Below are 20792 nucleotides of genomic sequence, written 5' to 3'. Positions count from 1 at the left end.
TCCCGCTAAACTAAAACTGCAAAACTTCAAATCAAATTGCAGATAAAAATTTAGCAAAAACTCAAAAATATTTGGCTGCTCTCTTCCCGGTTTTTTCTTCCCATTTTTCCTACTTCACTCCTCTCTTTTCACCCTTCACCATCTTCCAATTCTCATACATTTCCTCACTCCCAATTTTTTCTTCCTCCTTCTGACCCAAAAAAGAAAAAGAAAATCAAATGGGGGGCAAGCTTCAGTTTTTACCTCCAGCCAAAAGATTCATGCTAATGCAACAACAAGAACAACACATAGATAATGCCTCTGTTTCATTTTCACAACTTCCTGCTAAAAAACGAAAATTCTCTCCTGAAAAAACAACCTCCTTTTCCGATAGCACCAATGTTACTACTCTCTGCTTGCCAGCCAAAAAACGTGTTTGGGCTTTTCACCCATTTGACCTCAATGTTGAGTACAACCCAATTTCTTCTTTTGATGATGAGGCCAAAGAAGAAAAATTACCTAAAGAAACATTAATCAGTCAAGCTGACATCACTCTTCAACAAGATGACAACGGCGATGATGATAACGAAGACGGAATTATCTGTGCTATTTGTGAGAGCACAGATGGAGACCCAACAGATCCAATAGTTTTATGTGACGGCTGTGATTTAATGGTCCATACAACTTGCTATGGCCATCCTTTTACCAAGGGAATACCAGAAGGTGATTGGTTTTGTGCACAATGTTTGGCCTCAAAAACAGAGAGCCCAAAGCCCATTACTTGTTATCTCTGCCCCGAAACAAGTGGAGCCCTAAAACCCACTGTGAATGAGGGTAAATGGGCTCATGTTGTTTGTGCACTTTTTGTTCCTGAAGTTTTCTTTGTCGATCCAGAAGGTCGTGAAGGAATTGATTTCAGTAAAGTGCCAAAAAGAAGATGGGAGCAAAAGTGTTATATTTGTAAATCCAGAAATGGTTGTGCTATTGATTGTTCTGAGCCGAAATGTCCTTTGTCTTTTCATGTGACTTGTGGGTTGAAAAATGAACTCTGTATCGAGTACACAGAAGGAAAGAACAAGGGTGCTGTTGTTGCTGGTTTTTGCAGAAGCCACACTGAACTATGGAAAAAGGTTGAGTCTTTTTCCTTCTACCTTTGCTTGTTATCTTTTTTTCTTCTTCTTTCATTTAGCTTGCATATATTGATACTATGACAAGTAAAATGTCTGATTTTTCAGGTTATTTAATATTTCTTGTTACTAATCTTTCATTTTTATAGATGGCAAATTTTCTTATTTTCATATATATCTCTTTTTTTGAGAGTCATTTTTTTAGGTTACTAATCTCTTTATGTAGATTGTAAATTGCCATATTTTTCAGGTTATTAATTCATCTTATTTATAGACAGTTACTATTTATTAGTAGTTATAATTTAGATTATTTGATAGCTTAATTTTTTTATTTTTTTGCTTTGATAGTATATAAGTTAAACCCTTGGATTAATTATCTTTGGATTAGTTATTTTGGAATTGTTATTCCATCATCCCATTGAGATTAAAAAAAACACTATAATTTCAGGATTAGTTATATTGCGATTTTATCTTGCTTAAAATAAATTCGTTTCAAATTTAATTCCGTGATTAATTTTCCTTTATCCATTGTACCAAACGATCCCTTATTGTTTTTGTTGTGTTTAGTTTTCAACATTTAATTTTCGTGTTAACGGGTAAATTTTGGTGTGCAGCAACAACAAACTGGGAAGTTCAAGATTGTGCCAAGAGATGAAGTTGACCGATAAGATTATACATGTATGATGATTAAGCAGAATTGCAGATACAGACGATTGAGAATCCTACTTTTTAGAAGTGTATTAGTGGTAGACTAGTAGAGTAGTTGATAGACAGTAGTATTCTGTGATTGTTTAAATTTGTAAGCATTTTCTTTTATAGTTCATTAATTGAAGTCTTCCATTTTGTTTCCAACTTCATTGTTAAGTAGTACTTATTAAATGGCTAATTCATACCCGAGAAAATCTGAAAAGAGACTGTTATTTGACTCAATGAGAACTCTAATATTGTAGTACTCTACAAGATTGATGAAAGTCTTATTTGGATAAAGTCTCTATAAATTTCGATCATATCCAATCACAATAACAAATCTTATAAATGGGGTTACCATTGTAATCATCTACGTTTCACAAATATGCTCAATATGGCTTCAAGTTTGCGATTTTGGGTGTATTTCCAAATAGTTTTAGTTATATTATTTTCTGGATCATGTAATTGTAAAGAGAAATCAGCAATAGGAGATCCAGGGATGAAAAGGGATGATTTAAGAGTGGCAATAGAGGCTTGGAATCAATGCAATGAGGTACACGAAGAGGCTCCAAACATGGGAAGTCCAAGGCAAGCTGATTGTTTTGATGTCGAAAAATCTAAATCCAAAAGTAAGCCATTCTTCATTCCTAGTTTATTGACTTCGGTGGAAATAATAATAATTGATTTAATTAATAAAATTCGTTGAAGTAACAGTTTGTTGTTTGCACTAAAAGTTAAATTTTCCGTGATAATCATATGCTGATTCTGATTTACTAAATTGATTTTATGAAAAAGCTGAAAATAACTTAAAACATATAGGATTAAATATTTATTCTTCAATTTTTATAAACAATTAGTTTGTATCTTTATCAAAAGATGGTAAAAATTTATACATATTTGGTGTTTGCATCAAACCATACTGTCATGGTTAAGTGATAAATTAAGGTGAGCGTATTAATTAGTATGATTAAGTGATAATCATATTTGCGAAGATACGTGTCATATATTTGTTGGATTGATACAAATATTTTTTACCATCAAAAGACTTTTTTAAAACTAGAATTAGTGTTATGCTCGTTTTGTATACCATGTGACTCCGAATTTAGTACTCCACAACCTTGCTAAGAAAGGAGTCAATTACTTAAAAAAATATAGGCTTGTATTCGGTTCCTTTATCCACTACATTGTTTAAACAATAATAACAACAAACTCAATATAATTTCACAATTGGATAGTGTGTATGCAAACCTTACTCTATCTTGTGATGGTAGAGCTGTTTCCGATAGACACTCGGCGCTCAAGGACAACATAGTACCACTATATTGTTGTAAAGAGATTATATACACTTACTAAAACCTCTTATCTTTCGTTGTCTATGGCAAGTTATCATGCTTTTGTTTCTGTTTAAAGTCATCAACTTTCTCCCAAAAGAAGAGAAAATATAATAACCATAAAAATATGCTTTTGCAGTGAAACTGGTTCACTTGGTGAACGATTATGATAACAAGCTGAGCATAAACGATGCCAAAAATCTAGGACTACAGAAACTGGACGTGAATAAATATGCAGCCTGGAAAGAATTGTTCTTGGGATCCAAATGCCAAGTTCAAGATGATCCAAACCCATGGAATTTCTGGATGATTATGCTCAAGAGTGGTAACATGGACACTACAGCTGCTATTTGTCCCAAAAATGGCAAACCATCTCAACCATTTCCACCCGAGTCGCGATTTCCATGTTTTGGCAAAGGTTGCATGAACATGCCTAAGATATACCATAACTACACCACATTACATAGCCATAAGCACTATCTAAAGAAGTATAAATTGAAGGGAAGTTTTCATGGGACATGGGATTTGGATGCTGATATTTGCAAGGCAGAAACTCAAAATGATACTTCCTTTTTCTCAGTTACTTGGCATAAGCAACTTGGAAAAGGAAGCTGGAAGTTTCATCATATCTTGAAAACTTCATCAAAGTACCCTTGGTTGATGCTTTATTTGAGGTCAGATGCTACCACTGGAGTTTCTGGTGGATATCATTATGAAACAAGAGGCATGTCAAAAATAGTAGGTTTCTCTTCCAAATCTTTGCATATTTGATATTCTTGAGATTTTCATTAGTATTATACTCTTGTTATACAATGTCTTGAAAGACCTTCAGTAATATAGCATACAATGAAAAAGATCAATATAGGCGATACCACATAGTTGAGTTTAAGTTTTAGTCATGTTAGTACGCTTACTTTAGGTACAATATGCTTAAAGATTTTCGACTTGTCAGACATTTATATGCCAATAGAAAATATAGAAGCAGTGACTGGAATTGAGGCATAATTGTTGTTGTTGCTATTGTTCTATTCTTGTTATACATTCTTATATATTCTGTTTGCTGATATGGAATTAGGTTCCAAAGTCACCAAATTTCAAAGTGAAGTTCAGTTTGGATGTGAAAAGAGGAGGTGGTCCAAGTAGCCAATTTTATCTAATGGACATAGGCAGCTGCTGGAAGAACAATGGGCAGCCTTGTGATGGGGATGTTACCACAGACGTAACGCGATACAGTGAAATGATCATTAATCCTGATACTGAAGCATGGTGCAACCCCACAAATAATCTGAGGCTGTGTCCACCTTACCATACTTTTGCAAATGGAACACGCGTTCATCGGACTGATAAGGCAAGATTTCCTTATGGTGCTTATCATGTGTATTGCTCCCCAGGGAATGGGAAGTATCTTGAGGAACCATTCAACTATTGTGATGAATACAGTAATCCTCAAGCTCAGGAAATACTACAAATTCTGCCTCACCCTGTCTGGGGAGAATATGGATATCCAACTAAGAAAGGGGAAGGATGGATAGGAGATCCAAGAATTTGGGAACTTGATGTTGGCAGACTCTCACAATCACTTTACTTCTATCAGGTATTATATTTTTGGAGCAAAATATAAGTATTAAACCCCTTATACAGGATGAATCATTTCATAACTTTATATTTTCTTGGTTAATGGTTATATTGCAGGATCCTGGCACAAAACCTGTTGAAAGGCATTGGCCATCTGTTGATTTGGGTACTGAGATATATGTTAGTGGGAATCAAGTTGCGGAGTGGATCGTTAGCGACTTTGATATTATTGTGACAGATGAATAGTTTCACTTTTGGTTAGGAATAGTGTGTAGTTTTTTTGCTTGTTTCACTTAGAACTTTAGTACAACTCTGAAGGATTCAACATTCTATTGTTTATGTTTATATCAACCAGTTAAGGCATATGGATAAGTGTGCTTGCTAAATCATCTATGAAGAAATTAACGCATTACAGTAATGGGAAGGTCAGACTAAACTTGCTTGAATGCTTAGTGAAGAAGGGGCCATTACATTTCAATTATTGTAGTCAAAGTAATTTTTTTTTTTAAACCCCTCCCAAATTAAGAGGATCTACGGTGTTTCCACACTTCCCCTCCAGGGTGACTCGAACCCAGGATCTAACGGTCGTGGGTGGAATAACGGTCGTGGGTGAAAGTGCTTTTACCAAGTGAGATTACTATCATTCTATGAAGGAAATGTGTCAAAATCTTTAAACAGTAAAAATCAAACACTTGAATGACTAAGTGGACCATGATGAACGTCACAGTTCTTAAGCCTTCAGACGGTCATGAGACATAAAATATAGTACTACCTTTAAAATAAATTGTCTTAGTTTGACATGGTACAAAGGGAAGACTTTGAGATATGTGGTCTTAAATAAGTCATAACATTTAAAACTTTTCAAACTTGTGGTCTAACACCTGTAATCGCATTAGTGTGGCAATAAATACTGCTTTGGTGAAAGGCTGCATGAACATGCTACTGATATATCATAACTATACAAGTGTGGAAGACTTCCCAAACTAAGTGGTAGTAGTTTCTATGGAATATGGGAGTCATGTCAATTAGGCAGAAGTAGATACTAATACATCATATACGAAGAATCGTTAGTTCTTTCATCTCAGAAATACCCATGGATTATGCTATACCTAAGATTGGATACAGTGATTGGATTATCATTAACAGAATAGGGAAATGATTAAAAGTGGAAGTCCAGGAAGTAGAATATTTCATGTTGGGAGGCTAGAGTAATAGCATGAAGATTCCTGGTTCGAATCCTGGCTACAGTGCTCAGCGTGAGCTAATCCGTTCCAACTTTGATGGCAGATTTACCCGGTAACTGTGCTTGTCGTCTATACATAGTATGCTGCCCGAAATAATGGCCGAGTAACTGGCATATAATAGTAAGATGAAGATGTCAGGTCCTAATCCTAGCTACTGTAATCACATTTATTCCAACTTTGGTGGATAGGTTTACCCAATAATTGTGATCATAGGCTGTAGAGTGTAGAATATTGTGCTCAGTTTCTCTCCATAGTTGCGCGATAATGCAGGCTTCTGATGGTCCACCAGTCAAGAATTATTGGCCATCCGTCGTTTTAGGTATAGTCATTTTCATTATTTCTAACTTGCTCTCTATTGATGCTTAAGATCTTTATCAATATACGCAGGAAATAAGAAGAGTTGTGCACATCAAAGTGAAGGTCTGTCAGAGGAACTACTTTTTTCCTTCATTAATATCAATGATGCAGTACCTATATATATATATACAGGGCCATAAATACTAACTCAGCAGGGTACACACTAAGCTAAAGAATGCCTATTTAGAGACCCTGACTAATGCCATAATCAATGATTCTTATCTACTGCGTAACAGATTGCTCTTCAAATCTCCCGTGCTGCTTTAATTGAGGAAAATGCACACACCTTCAACTGTCTCAACTACTAGATGGATGTTGTCACTTGATTCAAAGACCATAAAAGATAATCTGCTAGGTTAGACCATACTGAACGGTGCTAACCTCTCTGTGAGCAGCAACAGCAACAGCTGCAGCCCCGACTGCCCCAAACTGTGTTTGTGCCTGTAGTAGTTTTGCATCTATGGCAAGATGACCTCCTAACTGTGCTACCTTGGCCTGTGTATGGTAGTACGGGTTGGTGTTCATATCGATACTCATGCTAGCCGTCGACTTGGCAACCATGCACTGCCCAGGTTGCGGCTTAACTTGAGAGTGGTCCTTCTCTGCTTCGGTTCCATACTTCTCTAGATTTGCAGAATTACTTCTGAACAAATAATGAGGAGAAATGCCATGCGGTGGGAGGACAGGGTTCTGGGAATATACTCTTCCATCAGCAACTTCTTTGATGCTTTTGTCACCATCATATCGTAAAACCGGCCCTACTACTCTTCCGGGTTTGGCTGAAAAATGATAGAAATGGCTATTAGAGAAGAATCCAACATACATGCATCCCACCATCAATAATATTTGGCAAGGGCTTTAGAAAGCAAATCCAATAAGCATACAACATTCTCTAAGTTTTAGCATTACGTATATACTTATTGGGACACCACGTATATATATCTTCTCCTCATCACCCCCCCTTTTACAGGAGGGATAACTTAAGAAGACGCCTTAAGTTGCGTTCTCCATAGCTGAGTAGTGAGTTCTATTTGACATTCATTTTGAAGACGTAGACATAACGGGCATTATTGCTAGGAATACCAGCACAGAAAATGTTTAACCATACCTGTGGGTACTCGAGGTGGTGGTCGCAAAACCTTCTGGTCTGTGACTCTGACGCCAGCAGTTGCCTTTTCTGTTACTTGCCTATGATCAAACATAGGGTTCTGTTGTGTTCTGGGGGGGATGGTACTGGAATTAACCGTAGATCTGCGACACATTTATAAGAACATATGTGAGAAAGCCCCAAATAAACAGACTGAAAAGGAGAGAGCAGAAGGGAAAGGGTAGGAGCCACGCTCTCAGGCTATGTTGTGCTGACTCTCCAAAAATGCTTCCGCCCCACCGTGTCGGATACTCCAAAAATTTACTGCTTTTGGAGGATCCGACATGCACCCCGCCACATTTTTGCTGAGTCCGAGCAACATAGCTCTCAGGCAACAGCTTTTCCAAGTTAATGCACAAGTTATTATTCCAAATTTGAACTTTCTCAGAAAGCATGAAAGTACATCTTCTTATTGTTCAGTCAGGCCACTTCTCTCCATGAAAGTACATCTTCTTATTGTGGTGACTCTCCAAAAATGCTTCCGCCCCACCGTGTCGGATACTCCAAAAATTTACTGCTTTTGGAGGATCCGACATGCATCCCGCGACATTTTTGCTGAGTCCGAGCAACATAGCTCTCAGGCAACAGCTTTTCCAATTTAATGCACAAGTTATTAATCCAAATTTGAACTTTCTCAGAAAGCATGAAAGTACATCTTCTTATTGTTCAGTCAGGCCACTTCTCTCCAGGAAATACAAGAATAAACAAAAGCTCTTTTTGTGGGAGATAAAGTGAACAAACAGAAGTATAAACGAAAAGAACATATTCATGAAGACAAAACCAACAAAATATCATGGATACAAAACCAACAAGACAAACAACTAATGGATCTTACCGTGGGAGAGAGACGTGCTTTCGACCAGGAGGAATTACTGGACCACTTTTACCACTATTTTCCTCGAGATAGGCAAATTGCCTTCTGAAATTACCAATGGCACTGCATATTCAATGATTGTTAAAATATCAATCAGTAACTTAGACAAGATATTATGGTAAAAAGAAAACAGAGACGAGAAATAGTAGAGAAGTATATTACAACCTAGGATAGAGAAAATTAGCACCATCATTTCCAGCCATGTAGTCCTTCAGAAGCTGAGGATGGTACTCTAGTATCTCCCGAAATATTAGTTCTCTAATGTCCTCCTTGGTGACCCTTCGCCGCTCAAACTCGAACTCCAGCTTCGAGATTGGTGGACTAGAAGGTTCCCTCTCAATCTTAGCCAGTCCCTTGAAGTAAGGATCAGCCAAAGCCTAAAAGATAGGAGGAAAAACACAATAAATGAGAATGAAATTAGATAATAAGGACAAGCACACAGAGATTCCATTCACGTAATCTTAACACCACAAATATATGATGGAGAGTTACCTGTTCAGCAGTTGGGCGATCCTTTGGATCAAATGCTAACAACCTCCGCAACAGCCCGAGAGCCAAAGGATCTGCATTTGGAAATTTCTCGGTAAAAGGAACTGGGTTCTTTTTCCGCATGTCTGTCAAATACTTCCTTGCCTTCTCATTGCGAACCTGCACTCAAGAGGGAATGCTCTTCAATCAATTTGTTGTCGGACAATGCTAACATCAACAAAAACCAAATAGACTGATGTCTCTTACCCCAGATACGATATCAACTGATGGTGTCCCAAGAAGATCAGTAATCAAATCCAACTGGTGCACAACACTTTTGCCCGGAAACAATGGTTTCCCTGTCAGGACCTCCGCAAAGATACACCCAATACTCCAGATATCAATAGCAGGTGTATACTGCAAGGAATTCAAGCATGAATTAGAAGACAAATCAGCAAAAAGATCAGTAAAGCCCTGGTGAAAAATTGACCCAAGACCTAACACAGTTACCTGAAGAATAGAAAAATCAACTTCCAGGAGAGTTCAATAGTCCTCCCTGAACAAGAACGGTTTTAATCTACACATCACTATTTAATACACTCTGGAACGGAACAAAAATCTGTTATTCTAACTAGAAAGCCCTTCCTTTTAACACTATCATTATACACGACATGGCAACAATACTGAATAACAAGTACCTTTTCACCTTTCTAAAGCATGAAAAGGAGTCTTTACATGATGCCAAAACGGCATCTAAGCAATTGTATCCAGCAAAAACAGGCATGAAAATGCTCTGTGATTATGCATGAGCTATTGCAAGGTGGCTAATTAATTGACAACTAAATATGTAATCCTAAGGTACAAAATAAAACAACGCAAGGAGGGGTGTTGCGATACTTGACAAGTATATTTTTGATAAGTGAAAAGTATTCTGACATTAAAAAAAACCCACCTAATACGAAATTCTAGAATGGAACTCATACATAAGGTACAAAATAAAACGTACTAGCTATTATCGGGGAGCTGAAACAAGCTGGCTGCACATTATTTGCATATATTACCTTAGAGAAGAAAGACCCACATAGCTCTGGTGCTCGATACCACCTTGTAGCAACATAATCCTGCATAATGCGTCACAACGAGACAAAAATGAAGAATGTTTTAGTCAAAATGAAGGAAAAAGTTCACCATCTTAGTAAAGCTTTAATACATGATCTAAACCAAATCCAAATAATCCTTATATATGACATGTGAGCTAAAATGAAAGCTTACCGTCCAAAATATACTAGTTGGAGTATCACTGAATGCAACCCTTGCCAATCCAAAGTCACATATTTTGAGTTTACAATTCGCATTTGCCAATATATTTTTGGGCTTAAGATCTCGGTGGTACACATTTGCTGAAATGAATATATATCAGTCGGAACGGGGAAAATAAACATCCTTGGGAAAAGTTAATGATATATCATAAATACTAAAAGTTAGTACATTCACTAGACTATCACCTGTGTGCATAAACTTCAATGCTCGCAGCATCTGATAGAGGAAAAATCGATGGTGCTCATGTGTCAAGTCATCGTTGGCCTTAATGACATGGTGAAGATCAGATTCCATAAGCTCAAAAATAACATAAATATCTCGAAATTCTCGTCTTGAAGGTGGTAACATGATTCGCTTAATTTCAACAATATCGGGATGCCTAAGAAGTCTAAGCAATTTGACTTCACGCAGAATTCGAATTGCATCAGAGATGTGCTCGAAAATATCAGTTATTTTCTTTATAGCCACTTTCTCTCCTGTATGAGTGTCAATGGCAGCACAAACTACTCCATAGCTTCCTTTGCCTATAACTTCCAAAATTTTATACCTATTCGCATCACCGTACTCGGTGAAGAACTCCACTTCTTTGGAACTCTGTATGATCATTAAAAAGGAATCAGAACATACATTTCATGGTAGTAAATATAAGATGAAATTTGTATGGTGCTCAAAATATATGTTCATGCAATATCAACTTATATTCCTAGATAATCAACCTTTCAACAGAGAGAAATAAGGATTAATTTGTAACTTGAATAGAAAATGTGACCCAACTTGAAAATTAGACTACACAATCATGAAATACTATTTCAGAGCAAAAAGAGGCCAGTCAAAGAACTTAAGAATCAGATCACGTTTCGAATTAACATTGTAGTTAGGATGAACTCAAAATTTGGAATCTAGAAAAGCAAAAAAAAAAACATTTCAAAAATGAAGACTCGTAGCTGACTCAATAAGTCAATTATGGCTCAACTCTACCTAGATGGGTTCGGCTATATCCATTTCCTCTATATTTCATTTGAAAAAATCCTGTCTTTTAATTAAGGCAAATTAGGGTTCTCTAAGAAATATCAAATTAAGATCTCTCCTTTCTTAAAAAGAACAAAAAAAAATTTTTGAAAGAGGACGAGAAAGTAAGAAACCTTCTTGCGATAATCTTGCTGCATCTTCAATACTTGTTAAACAATCCGGGGAAACCAATAAATTCAAACGGAGGATATCTTGAGGGTATCCGTTTCTTCTCTAAAACAAAAGATCAGATCGAAAAAACCAAATCCCAAAAGAATTAGAGAATAAATGAGAAATAGAATTAGCCGCACTTGCCCCAGCGATACCAACTACGAATAACAAAACGGCAGTCCCTTGTTATTCTCTCCCAATTCACCACCAACTTACTCATCCACTTCTCAATTAACCCAACTTTGATTCTCTTCTTACACTAATACATACATACAATTAAAGACTATCAGTTGAATCCTACAAAACTTTAAAGGAAGAACTGTAACCCTTTTCGGATTTTGGAAGAGATGGGGCAAAGAAGGAGGCTCAATTGAAGAGAAGAAGAAAGGAGAGGAAAACTGGGCGAGCGTTGGGTTCTTTTTAAAGGCAAGCAAAGGCTGTGGCTTTGCGTGTTTCTGCGGTTGTGTTTTCCCCTCTTTTTTATTTTTCGACTTTTCCTTGTTTTTTCCTCTACTTCGACATTTCATTTTGTATGTATGATGTAGCTTGCAGCTTGTTCGGATGTTTGTTTCTAGTTGTATTGATTTTTATTGTTACTTTAAATATTATATTTATTTTAATTATTATTTAAATTTTATTATATCGTATCGTTAATTTCGTCGTTACATAATGACGAAAACGATCGATTTGGTGTGATCGCATCGTTACCTTGTCTTTTTCTCTCAATCTCACCCTTCATTATTATTAAATAATTTTATTTTATCATTTATCCTACTTTTTTATATAATAATTTTACCATGTATCATAATTTTTCTTTATAATATTGTAAGTTTATTCTTCATATTGCTGGTGCGTGATATCATGAAACGATGGCAAACGACACAATCTATCCAAATATTGTATTTATCAAACGATACAATATAATACAATACAGTACGATACGATAAATAATGAAACGATACGTAACAACCATCCAAACAAGCTGTTAGAGAAATATATATTACTATAATTAAATTCGAAAAGATAATTTACCCAAATTTAAATTTAATTAATCAAAAATTGAAGTTTAAGCAATATACTATTAATCAATTTATTTAGCGCTTTTTCCTTTTTGTTTGTTTCTAAAGATCAGCGCATATCTATATTAAAATCTAGTTAAATATATTTATGCTACTGTTAAGATTTGTTGAATGCAAAACCAGATTATTTGGTACAAGACTATTTTATTTATATCTGTCCTATATGTCAAATATCTTGTTTTTTACTTTTACAATCTTTATTTTAAAAAATGTAAAACAAATTAAAGCAGAGAGTATATCTTTTGGACGGTTAATAAATAAAAAAAAATGATATACTTATAAATTAGGGAAAAGGGAGTAAATAATATTATCCGTCCACTTCTCTCTGCCACTCTGTCTCTGCTTCTCTTACGTTTTGACCCGAATTTAAAATTTTAATTCGGTTTAACATTTAAAAATTTTGGTTATGAGCATATTATATTTTACAATTATGAATTCATATATACTATCTATTATAATTTTAATGTTTACATATAAATTTAGGTCCGCATCAAAAGTATTGATTCAGCTAAACTCGATAAATGTATGGTGCATCGGCACCTGCTTTTGTTGGATTTTGTAGGTACGAAGTATATGCCAAATGGAAGCCAAGTTGTACTTTTATATCGAAATCTTCTTTTTTTTTTTTTTTTTTTTTAGAGACTGAGAATATGTATTTCCTTTATTTTATTCATGATATCGATGAAAGAATGTTTAGATAATTTTTGCTGAATAAATGGTCGATGAAAGGGATTTAATCTATTTGGTACTGGTTTTGTTATAGTTTATTTTCTTGACCTTAATTAGCAAACATATATATATATATATATATATATATATATATATATATATATATATATATATATATATTTTGAAATCGAACTGCTCATTCATTGATCTCACGATATAATGACTAATAGAGCAAGAATATTGTGCGATCATATTCAGTATTAATTTTATAAAAATAATAATATAAAACTAATATCTATGCTCTTTACCATAAGATATAGTTTGATTGCATATGTAATGAAACTTCAACTTATTACGTAAAAAGGTTTCTAAAATAGTATAAGGACAAAATGTAGATCAAATTGCTATCCACAAAGATTATGTTGAATGATTTTTGATTAATTGGCGAGCTATTGTAAAGATTACATAAAAAGATACTGAAATCAAGTTCATTAATGCACTTAACAAAAGTTCCATTAGTACATTAATTTCTTTACTTTTGCTATCTAATATTTTCGGGTGCAGAGCATAATATCCCTTCGTGTTTATTTATTTATTTATTTCCTGTTTGCATTATCCTATTCCATAATGTACAGTATTGTTGTGTTGTCACTATAATGGAAAGTCAATTTCTTCTTAATTAATGTTTTGTAACATAATCTCGGAAGCTGTACATTATTTTTGTCAAACCATGCTAGCGTTATTAAGAGTAAAGACAGAGTCAATTAAATTGTAACCATTCAACTACCTTTAAAAAGTCTATAATGATGAACGGGAACCAACATCCACTTTTCACCTTAAAAAGAATATTATTGAAATGATCTTGTTTTTTTTCTCTTTTTTCTTTCTTCAAAATTAATGCCCTTTTCTGCTCCTCCCCCTTTTTCTCATAGAATTTTCAAAGATTCATGGTGAAAATTAGAGGATTTATATTTTGAATTAGCTTTGAAGTCATAGCATTATTAGGAGCATTGTTTTACCTTCTCTCCCCCATCATTCATGGGCCGAATTTCACTTTAAAAAGAAAAATTAAAAAAAAAAATGCCTTTGTGTCTACTAGGGGTAGGGATGGGTCGGGGCGGATATGAACGGATAGAAAACGGATAATGTAAAACGGATAAATTATATGACACAACCCATATTTAATACGGATACAAAATGGGTTAACCGACAGATTGTCACAATCCGGAATTTTCACCTTCGGAACCGTGATGACGCCTAACATTTCACTTGCTAGGCAAGGCAACATTAGAGAATCGTTAAGTCAATTATTATTCAATTCAATAGATACAGCCAATTAAACCAAAATGAAATAAAACCGAGTGCGGAATAACATAAAGCCCATAATATCTGATACAATTCGGATCTGGAGTCACAACTCACGAGCTTCTAAGATTTTCTACAAACAGAATCTAAACGAAATACAATTGTTCTAAATGAAAAGAAACAGAAAAATAAGAAAACTAGAAGGGGACTCCAAGATCTGCGGATGTCATCAGATCTACCTTGAGTTTTTCGATAAGCAAGTTCAGACTGCCGAGTCTCGCGATCAGCTAGGGCGGTACCAAAATCTGCACAAGAAGTGCAGACTGTAGTATGAGTACAACCGATCTCATGTACTCGTAAGTGTCGAGCATAACCTCGACGAAATAGTGACGAGGTTATGACAAGACACCCACATAATAAACCTGTACATATAACAGTATATGTACAAGAAAATAACAATAATAGCTAAATATGTGCTATTGGGAGGGAGGCATGCTAAGGGGATACAAGATACGAGAAATACAGTAGAAATGATAACCATAACAGTCAATATGCCTTTAACCAGAAAAAGCAATTAAGCACAATGAAGAAAATTGCACGGCATCACCCTTCGTACTTTTACTCTCAACCTCACAATGTAAACCAATAGATACGGCACGGTATCACCCTTCGTACATTAACTCTCATAACATGGCACGACATTACCCTTCGTGTATTAGCACTCACAATATGGCACAACATCACCCTTCATGCATTAACACTCACAATATGGCACGGCATCACCCTTCATGCATTAACACTTACAATATGGTACGACATCACCCTTCACGAATTAACACTCACAATATGGCACGACATCACCCTTTATGCATTAACACTCTCCCTTACCACATAACGATGAACAAGTAATAGCAGAGAGATAGAATCAACAAGAACAAATATTATTTCAACAATGGTTCCATAATACCAATCTCAACTTTGGAATCAATACTCAATTATCACAAAAGCTCGTAAACACAATAAGAGCGGCCAATTTAGTAAGTAACTAGTCTAAGCATGGATAACAAGATCAAAGTAAGCAATAAACTACAAGGAACAAGTCTCACCCGCATGCTTTAACCCGACAACAACGCATAACTACTCGTCACCTCACATATACGTTGTACCCAATATCTAAACATGTAGCAAATAGATAATTAAATCTTAATCCCTCAAGTCAAGGTTAACCATGATACTTACATCGCTCCAAAGATCAACTCAAAGCTCAACCACAACTTTGCCTTTCAAACAAGCCTCCGAACCAATAGAATCTAGCAAATTACCAACCAAACGATTCAAATTAAGCCTTAGGAACTACCCACGATTGCAAAGAATTCAATTTAGGTCATCATTGAAAAAGTCAACAAAAGTCAACTACCGAGCCTGCTTGGTCCAAACCCGAAATTCGGACCAAAACCCATTTATACATTCACCCTCCGAGCCCGGTTATGTAATTTATTTTGAAATTCGACCTCAATTCGAGGTCTAAATCCCCGTTTGACAAAAATCTCTAATTCCACCCAAACCCCCAATTTCCATCATGAAAACACTAGATTTTAGGTTGAAATCTTAGGAAATGTAATGAAAGATTGAAAGAAAATAGGTTAGAATCACTTACCAATGATTTGGGGAAGAAGAGTTCTTTGAAAAATCGCCTTTAGGGTTTCTAAGTTTGAAAATTTCAGAGAATGAACAAAATCCCGTTTTCTCAGCTATTTGGTCGGTTGCAGATATCGCATTTGTGACCTAGGATTCGTAAATGTGAGCCCCGCAAATGCAAAGAAACAGTCGCAAATACGAAGTCCCTTCCATTCATGTTGTCATCGCATTTGCGATGATTTGTTCGCAAATGCGAACTTTGACCTTCCGCAAATATGCCCGTTTGATCGCAATTTCGATCATTGTACCCCCTGCCCCACTTCGCAAATGCAAAGTTTTGTTCGCAAATGCGAACTTGAGGTGCCCGCAAATGCGAACCCATCAGAGGTCGCAAATGCGAAGTCTGACCTCGCAATTTGCGAGGTATGGGCCCTACACAAAAAAACTGAAGCACACCAGCAATGCTCTAAGTCAAATTCCACTCTGTAGCCTGTCCGAAACTCACCCGAGCCCTCGGGTCTCCAAACTAAACATGCACACAAGTCTAAAAACATCATACGAACCTGCTCGCGTGATCAAATCGCTAAAATAACACCTAGAACTACGAATTGAACACCAAATGAATCGAATTTTTCAAGAAAACTTTGTAACTTCTATTTTCACAACCGGACGTCCGAATCACGTCAAACCAACTCCGTTTCTTACCAAATTTGACAGGCATGTCATAAATATAGTATTAGACCTATACCGGATTCCGAAACTAAAATACATACCCGATATCCAAAAAGTCAAATATTGGTCGAACATTTCAAAATCATTAAGCCTTTAACTTTCAAATTTCAACAAAGCGCGATAACTCGGGCTAGGGACTTCCGAATTCGATTTCGGGCATCCGATTCTGTTTGCTCAAATTGTTGACCGAAGTCAACTCAAATGGATTTTGAGGCAAAATTTTTATATTTTCTTAATTTTTAACATAAAAGCTTTTCGAAAAAATAATCGGGTTGTGCACGCAAATCGAGGATGCTAGAATGGGGTATTTAAGGCTTCATAGCGCATAATTAGGTTTTAAAACATAAGATGACATTTCGGGTCATCACACGGATAATATGGATATCCATGACTTCTTGAATCTCCCAAACTTGAGAAACCCCTAATTTGAAGCTTTACAAAGATAAAAGTTAAACACATTGATTATATATTGGTTATCTATTTTCTAAGTATATACTATTATTCTTATCCCTATTTGATTTTTTTTTTTTAAATTCATACCAACCAATTTTTTAATAGATAATATGAATGGATATCTGTTTTCTTTTAACCATTTTTCCACCATTGGTGTCTACTATTATCTTAGTTTAATTTGTCTTTATCTTTAAGAAGATAATAGAGACGTAAAATCAAACCTAATTGTCTTTGTTCAAGTTTATTTTCAGCGTCTATATCGCATTAAATGGTTCGGAAAATAAAAGAAAGAAACTTGTGGCAAGACATTTCCCTTGCGTTTCATATGGATATATATTGAACAATAAAAGTGGCCGAATTATAATTCTAGAAAATGAGATAAGGTTGTTCTCTTATCATCCATTGACCACATCTCTATTATCTTCATTAATTGTTTTTTTTTCTAAAGACAATTGAAAATATTAACTTAATCGGAAAAAAAAAGAAGAATAAATATATAAGCGGGCTTTTGTCGGTGATTGAAACAATGGAGCAATTACAAGTGTGTTCACAAGTGAAATATTCTATTGAATAATTTAGTTTAGCCTTTCAATTATTTTCTTTAAAAGTACTTAAAATGAAATGGCACTAAAAATGATAAAGGTAAAAGATAGTCAACATCACGTGGCTCATTAGATTTGAGGTCCCCTTTGTTAGGTGCCCTATCAACCCCCACAATGGTTAGAATTGTAGGGTTGGTGAGGTTTGTGGGGTTGGTGTGAATTAAAATTTGATTAAATGTTAATGTATGTTTATATTATCAGTATTTTAAAGTTATTGTATGTTCTTTACAAGAAACTTCAATATTTCATTAATTAAAATAAGTAAATTTAGAAAAGAACTAATCCTTCTTCCAACTCATAGGACCGTATTTGATTTGACATAATTATATAAAAAAAGAATTTTTACCTAACTATACTATATTAGAAACTTATTTACTTATGTTCTCTATATTTTGTAGATTTTAATAAGTATCTAGGTTTTTTTACAAGTTATGTAGATTGCTCCCAACCCATTATTAGTGCCTTAAAGATATTTAATTACATTCTTTCCTTTTTTTTCCTCTCCTGTTCTCTCTCCTTTATTTTTACATCAAAATTCCTTAATCTATGCCCAAAATCTCCATCTTCTCTCTTCCCATCATTGCCGACAGCTTTATATTATTAAAAAATTATCAATTACATCGTTCTTTTGCTGGGAGACTGGACAACACTAAAAATGAAGAAATATTCAGGAGTTGTATGATAAATGTATCATAATTGTATTTGAATTGTATCAGATACATCAATGCCTAAAATATAATCGTATCATACTTGTATCACAATTGTATCTAACTTGTATATGGTATATTAATACCCAAAATAATACTTGATACAATAAATATATAATTATCATACATTTGTGATACAAACTGTGAAATTTTTCACGAACTCACAACTGCTCGTAATAATATACAATGGATATATAATTATCATACATTTATAATACAATTTCTTCAAAAATTATGATGCATATACAACTATAATACAATCGTGATACATTTCTGAAAAATTGTGATACAATTATGATCTTCATCTTCTTCAAGTTTCAATCAGAAGTCTACACTAAAAATATAATATAATCATATTATAATTGTATTAGTATTATATCAAGTATTGTTTTGGGTATTGATGTATCATATACAAATCGCATACAATAAAAAATTTAGAAAGAAAGAAAACAAGATTCAAAACTTACCCACAACTTGATTCTAGAGCAATATTTCATATTTCATCTACATTGTGTCAATAAAAATGAGAGATTTTGGATGATTAGTAAGAAAGAGAAAAACTGGGTTTGAAAAGCTTTGGAAAGGGAAAGGAATCGACAATTTGGGAGGATAAGTATAAAAAAATTAAGAGAGAGAAAATATTTTTGAAATCTCTTTGGAGAAGGAACATAATATTAAATGTAGGTGTTATTGGAAATGGGGATGGGTGTCATGTGACTGATAGGCTAAATTTAAGAGATCTTGAATTTTCTCTTTTTTATTTATGATGTTGTATATAACTTGTAAATATAGATATACAAAGTAATTAATAAGGAACCTAAATAAAAGTTGGTAAATATGTTTCTATTATTGTATAGCTAGGTAAAAATCTCTATAAAAGACTTTTAAATTTTTGGTCGACTTTTGAATTTTTGGTCTTAAACAACCCTTAATATTTTTCTCGCTAGAAAACATGCTACCATTAAAGATAATTAAAAGATTAAAATTGATTTCATTTAAATATAGAAACCTATCCCTCTTTTTTGAACATACTAATAAAAATTAGTATCACATAAAATGAAGGCCAAACCCATATGCAACCCATTCAACTTGGCTCCATTTTTCATTTTGGTACTCTATCTCAACCTTGTTCTATATTGGGCCTCTAACTCTATTTCTTATGTTTCATTTTAACATTAAAGCTGAAATCAGTGCAAAAAAATATAGCACGTATGTATACACAAATATGAGGTGTAATAAATATTCAATTAAATATTGTCACCTAGTTTTTTCATCCTTTATTTTATATAAGCTTGAAGTTTGAAGTAAATCCATGTCTCAAAAAAAATTAATTTTTCATAATGGAATGGATATTTGTTCTTGTGGATTTCAAGTTGAACCGAAAGTATCATGGACACCAAGAAATTCGGGCCGGGTATTTTAGTATTGACCCGTTTGACAAAGATGAACATCATTTAATTGGATATTTATTATACCTCAAATTTATATATACATACGCGTTATATTCTTTTGCACTGATTTCAGCTTTTGTGTTAAAATAAAACATAAGAAGTAAAGTTGGAGGACCAAAATGGAACAAGCTTCAGATAGAGTGCCAAAATAAAAAATTAGACCAAGTTGAATATTTTTTTTTTCACACACTCCATACATTGAAGTTCATAAGCTAGTGACCTTTATTCACAATTTTAGTGCACCTTAAGGGCCCTTCCATGGTTCCACTCGAAAGTCACTTCCTAATCTCTAACCTTACTTCTTTTAGCGACTAAGTGTCTTAGGAGGTAAAGGTTCAACAATCTCAAAATAAGAACAACTAGGAGTACGGTTTATAATGTGGTTGTCAAGAAAATGGTCTATAGGCTCAAAGGGGCTAGCAACGGAAAAATTTTATTTGTTAGTGACAAGCACCTTTATGGTCAAGCAAGAAACGCCTATGTCATCTCCTAGACTAGCACAACTTAATAATTTCGCGTTGATTAACACATAGGGCAAGTTCTAGACTACACATGATAGCACATAATATCAATGATCCTTATACACACATGGCACTTGACTCATTCAAGACGGTTCTGTGTGACTCTCAAGTCAAGCAAGCATATCAAGTTGAGAATTTTTAAGCAACAATGCACTAGGTGGCATACAAGTCAATCAACTAAGAAAATGGCGCCAAAGAGTAGGCTACTTAATTTACTTGGGCATTACAATTCAAATCATATATGCAGGAAGACAGAGCGCATGCCCTAACTTAACTTGCCAACACCAAACATGTCAACAGGTACCTCAAAGCAATCTCAGTTTTCTCCCTTATCATACTCCTAAAAA

At 34.6% G+C, this 20792-nt stretch overlaps 3 protein-coding genes across 3 annotated transcripts; 2 read left to right on the top strand and 1 right to left on the bottom strand.

The window, feature by feature from the left end:
• The first annotated feature begins 79 nt into the window (after positions 1-79).
• On the top strand, positions 80-1944 carry LOC107775824 (uncharacterized). Its single transcript, XM_016595608.2, has 2 exons — positions 80-1109; positions 1721-1944. The coding sequence occupies exons 1-2, from the start codon at positions 219-221 to the stop codon at positions 1772-1774; spliced, it is 945 nt and encodes a 314-aa protein (XP_016451094.1). The 5' UTR covers positions 80-218; the 3' UTR covers positions 1775-1944.
• A 190-nt stretch (positions 1945-2134) lies between these two features.
• Positions 2135-5118, top strand: LOC107775823 (uncharacterized). The gene is made up of 4 exons (XM_016595607.2): positions 2135-2422; positions 3264-3862; positions 4200-4718; positions 4817-5118. Exons 1-4 carry the CDS (start codon positions 2179-2181, stop codon positions 4943-4945), a joined length of 1491 nt encoding a protein of 496 aa, XP_016451093.2. The 5' UTR covers positions 2135-2178; the 3' UTR covers positions 4946-5118.
• A 1248-nt stretch (positions 5119-6366) lies between these two features.
• Positions 6367-11859, bottom strand: LOC107775814 (mitogen-activated protein kinase 19). Its single transcript, XM_016595595.2, has 10 exons — positions 11252-11859; positions 10295-10703; positions 10062-10189; positions 9851-9910; positions 9057-9206; positions 8814-8969; positions 8487-8698; positions 8283-8384; positions 7409-7551; positions 6367-7079 (listed from the first exon to the last, which is right to left on the bottom strand). The coding sequence occupies exons 1-10, from the start codon at positions 11273-11275 to the stop codon at positions 6652-6654; spliced, it is 1812 nt and encodes a 603-aa protein (XP_016451081.1). The 5' UTR covers positions 11276-11859; the 3' UTR covers positions 6367-6651.
• Positions 11860-20792: the final 8933 nt, after the last annotated feature.

The sequence above is a fragment of the Nicotiana tabacum genome, chromosome 2 (assembly GCF_000715075.1).
Source record: "Nicotiana tabacum cultivar K326 chromosome 2, ASM71507v2, whole genome shotgun sequence".
In the NCBI taxonomy this organism is placed as follows: domain Eukaryota; kingdom Viridiplantae; phylum Streptophyta; class Magnoliopsida; order Solanales; family Solanaceae; genus Nicotiana; species Nicotiana tabacum.
This window is presented reverse-complemented; position numbering and strand designations above follow the sequence as displayed.

Coding starts and splice junctions, on each gene's coding strand:
- LOC107775824 (XM_016595608.2), top strand. CDS start 219: ATGGGGGGCAAGCTTCAGTTTTTACCTCCAGCCAAAAGATTCATGCTA. Junction 1,110..1,720: donor ACACTGAACTATGGAAAAAG/GTTGAGTCTTTT, acceptor TTTGGTGTGCAG/CAACAACAAACTGGGAAGTT.
- LOC107775823 (XM_016595607.2), top strand. CDS start 2,179: ATGCTCAATATGGCTTCAAGTTTGCGATTTTGGGTGTATTTCCAAATA. Junction 3,863..4,199: donor CAAGAGGCATGTCAAAAATA/GTAGGTTTCTCT, acceptor ATATGGAATTAG/GTTCCAAAGTCACCAAATTT. Junction 4,719..4,816: donor AATCACTTTACTTCTATCAG/GTATTATATTTT, acceptor GTTATATTGCAG/GATCCTGGCACAAAACCTGT.
- LOC107775814 (XM_016595595.2), bottom strand. CDS start 11,275: ATGCAGCAAGATTATCGCAAGAAG. Junction 10,190..10,294: donor ATTGAAGTTTATGCACACAG/GTGATAGTCTAG, acceptor TATTCATTTCAG/CAAATGTGTACCACCGAGAT. Junction 8,699..8,813: donor ATCGCCCAACTGCTGAACAG/GTAACTCTCCAT, acceptor CCTATCTTTTAG/GCTTTGGCTGATCCTTACTT.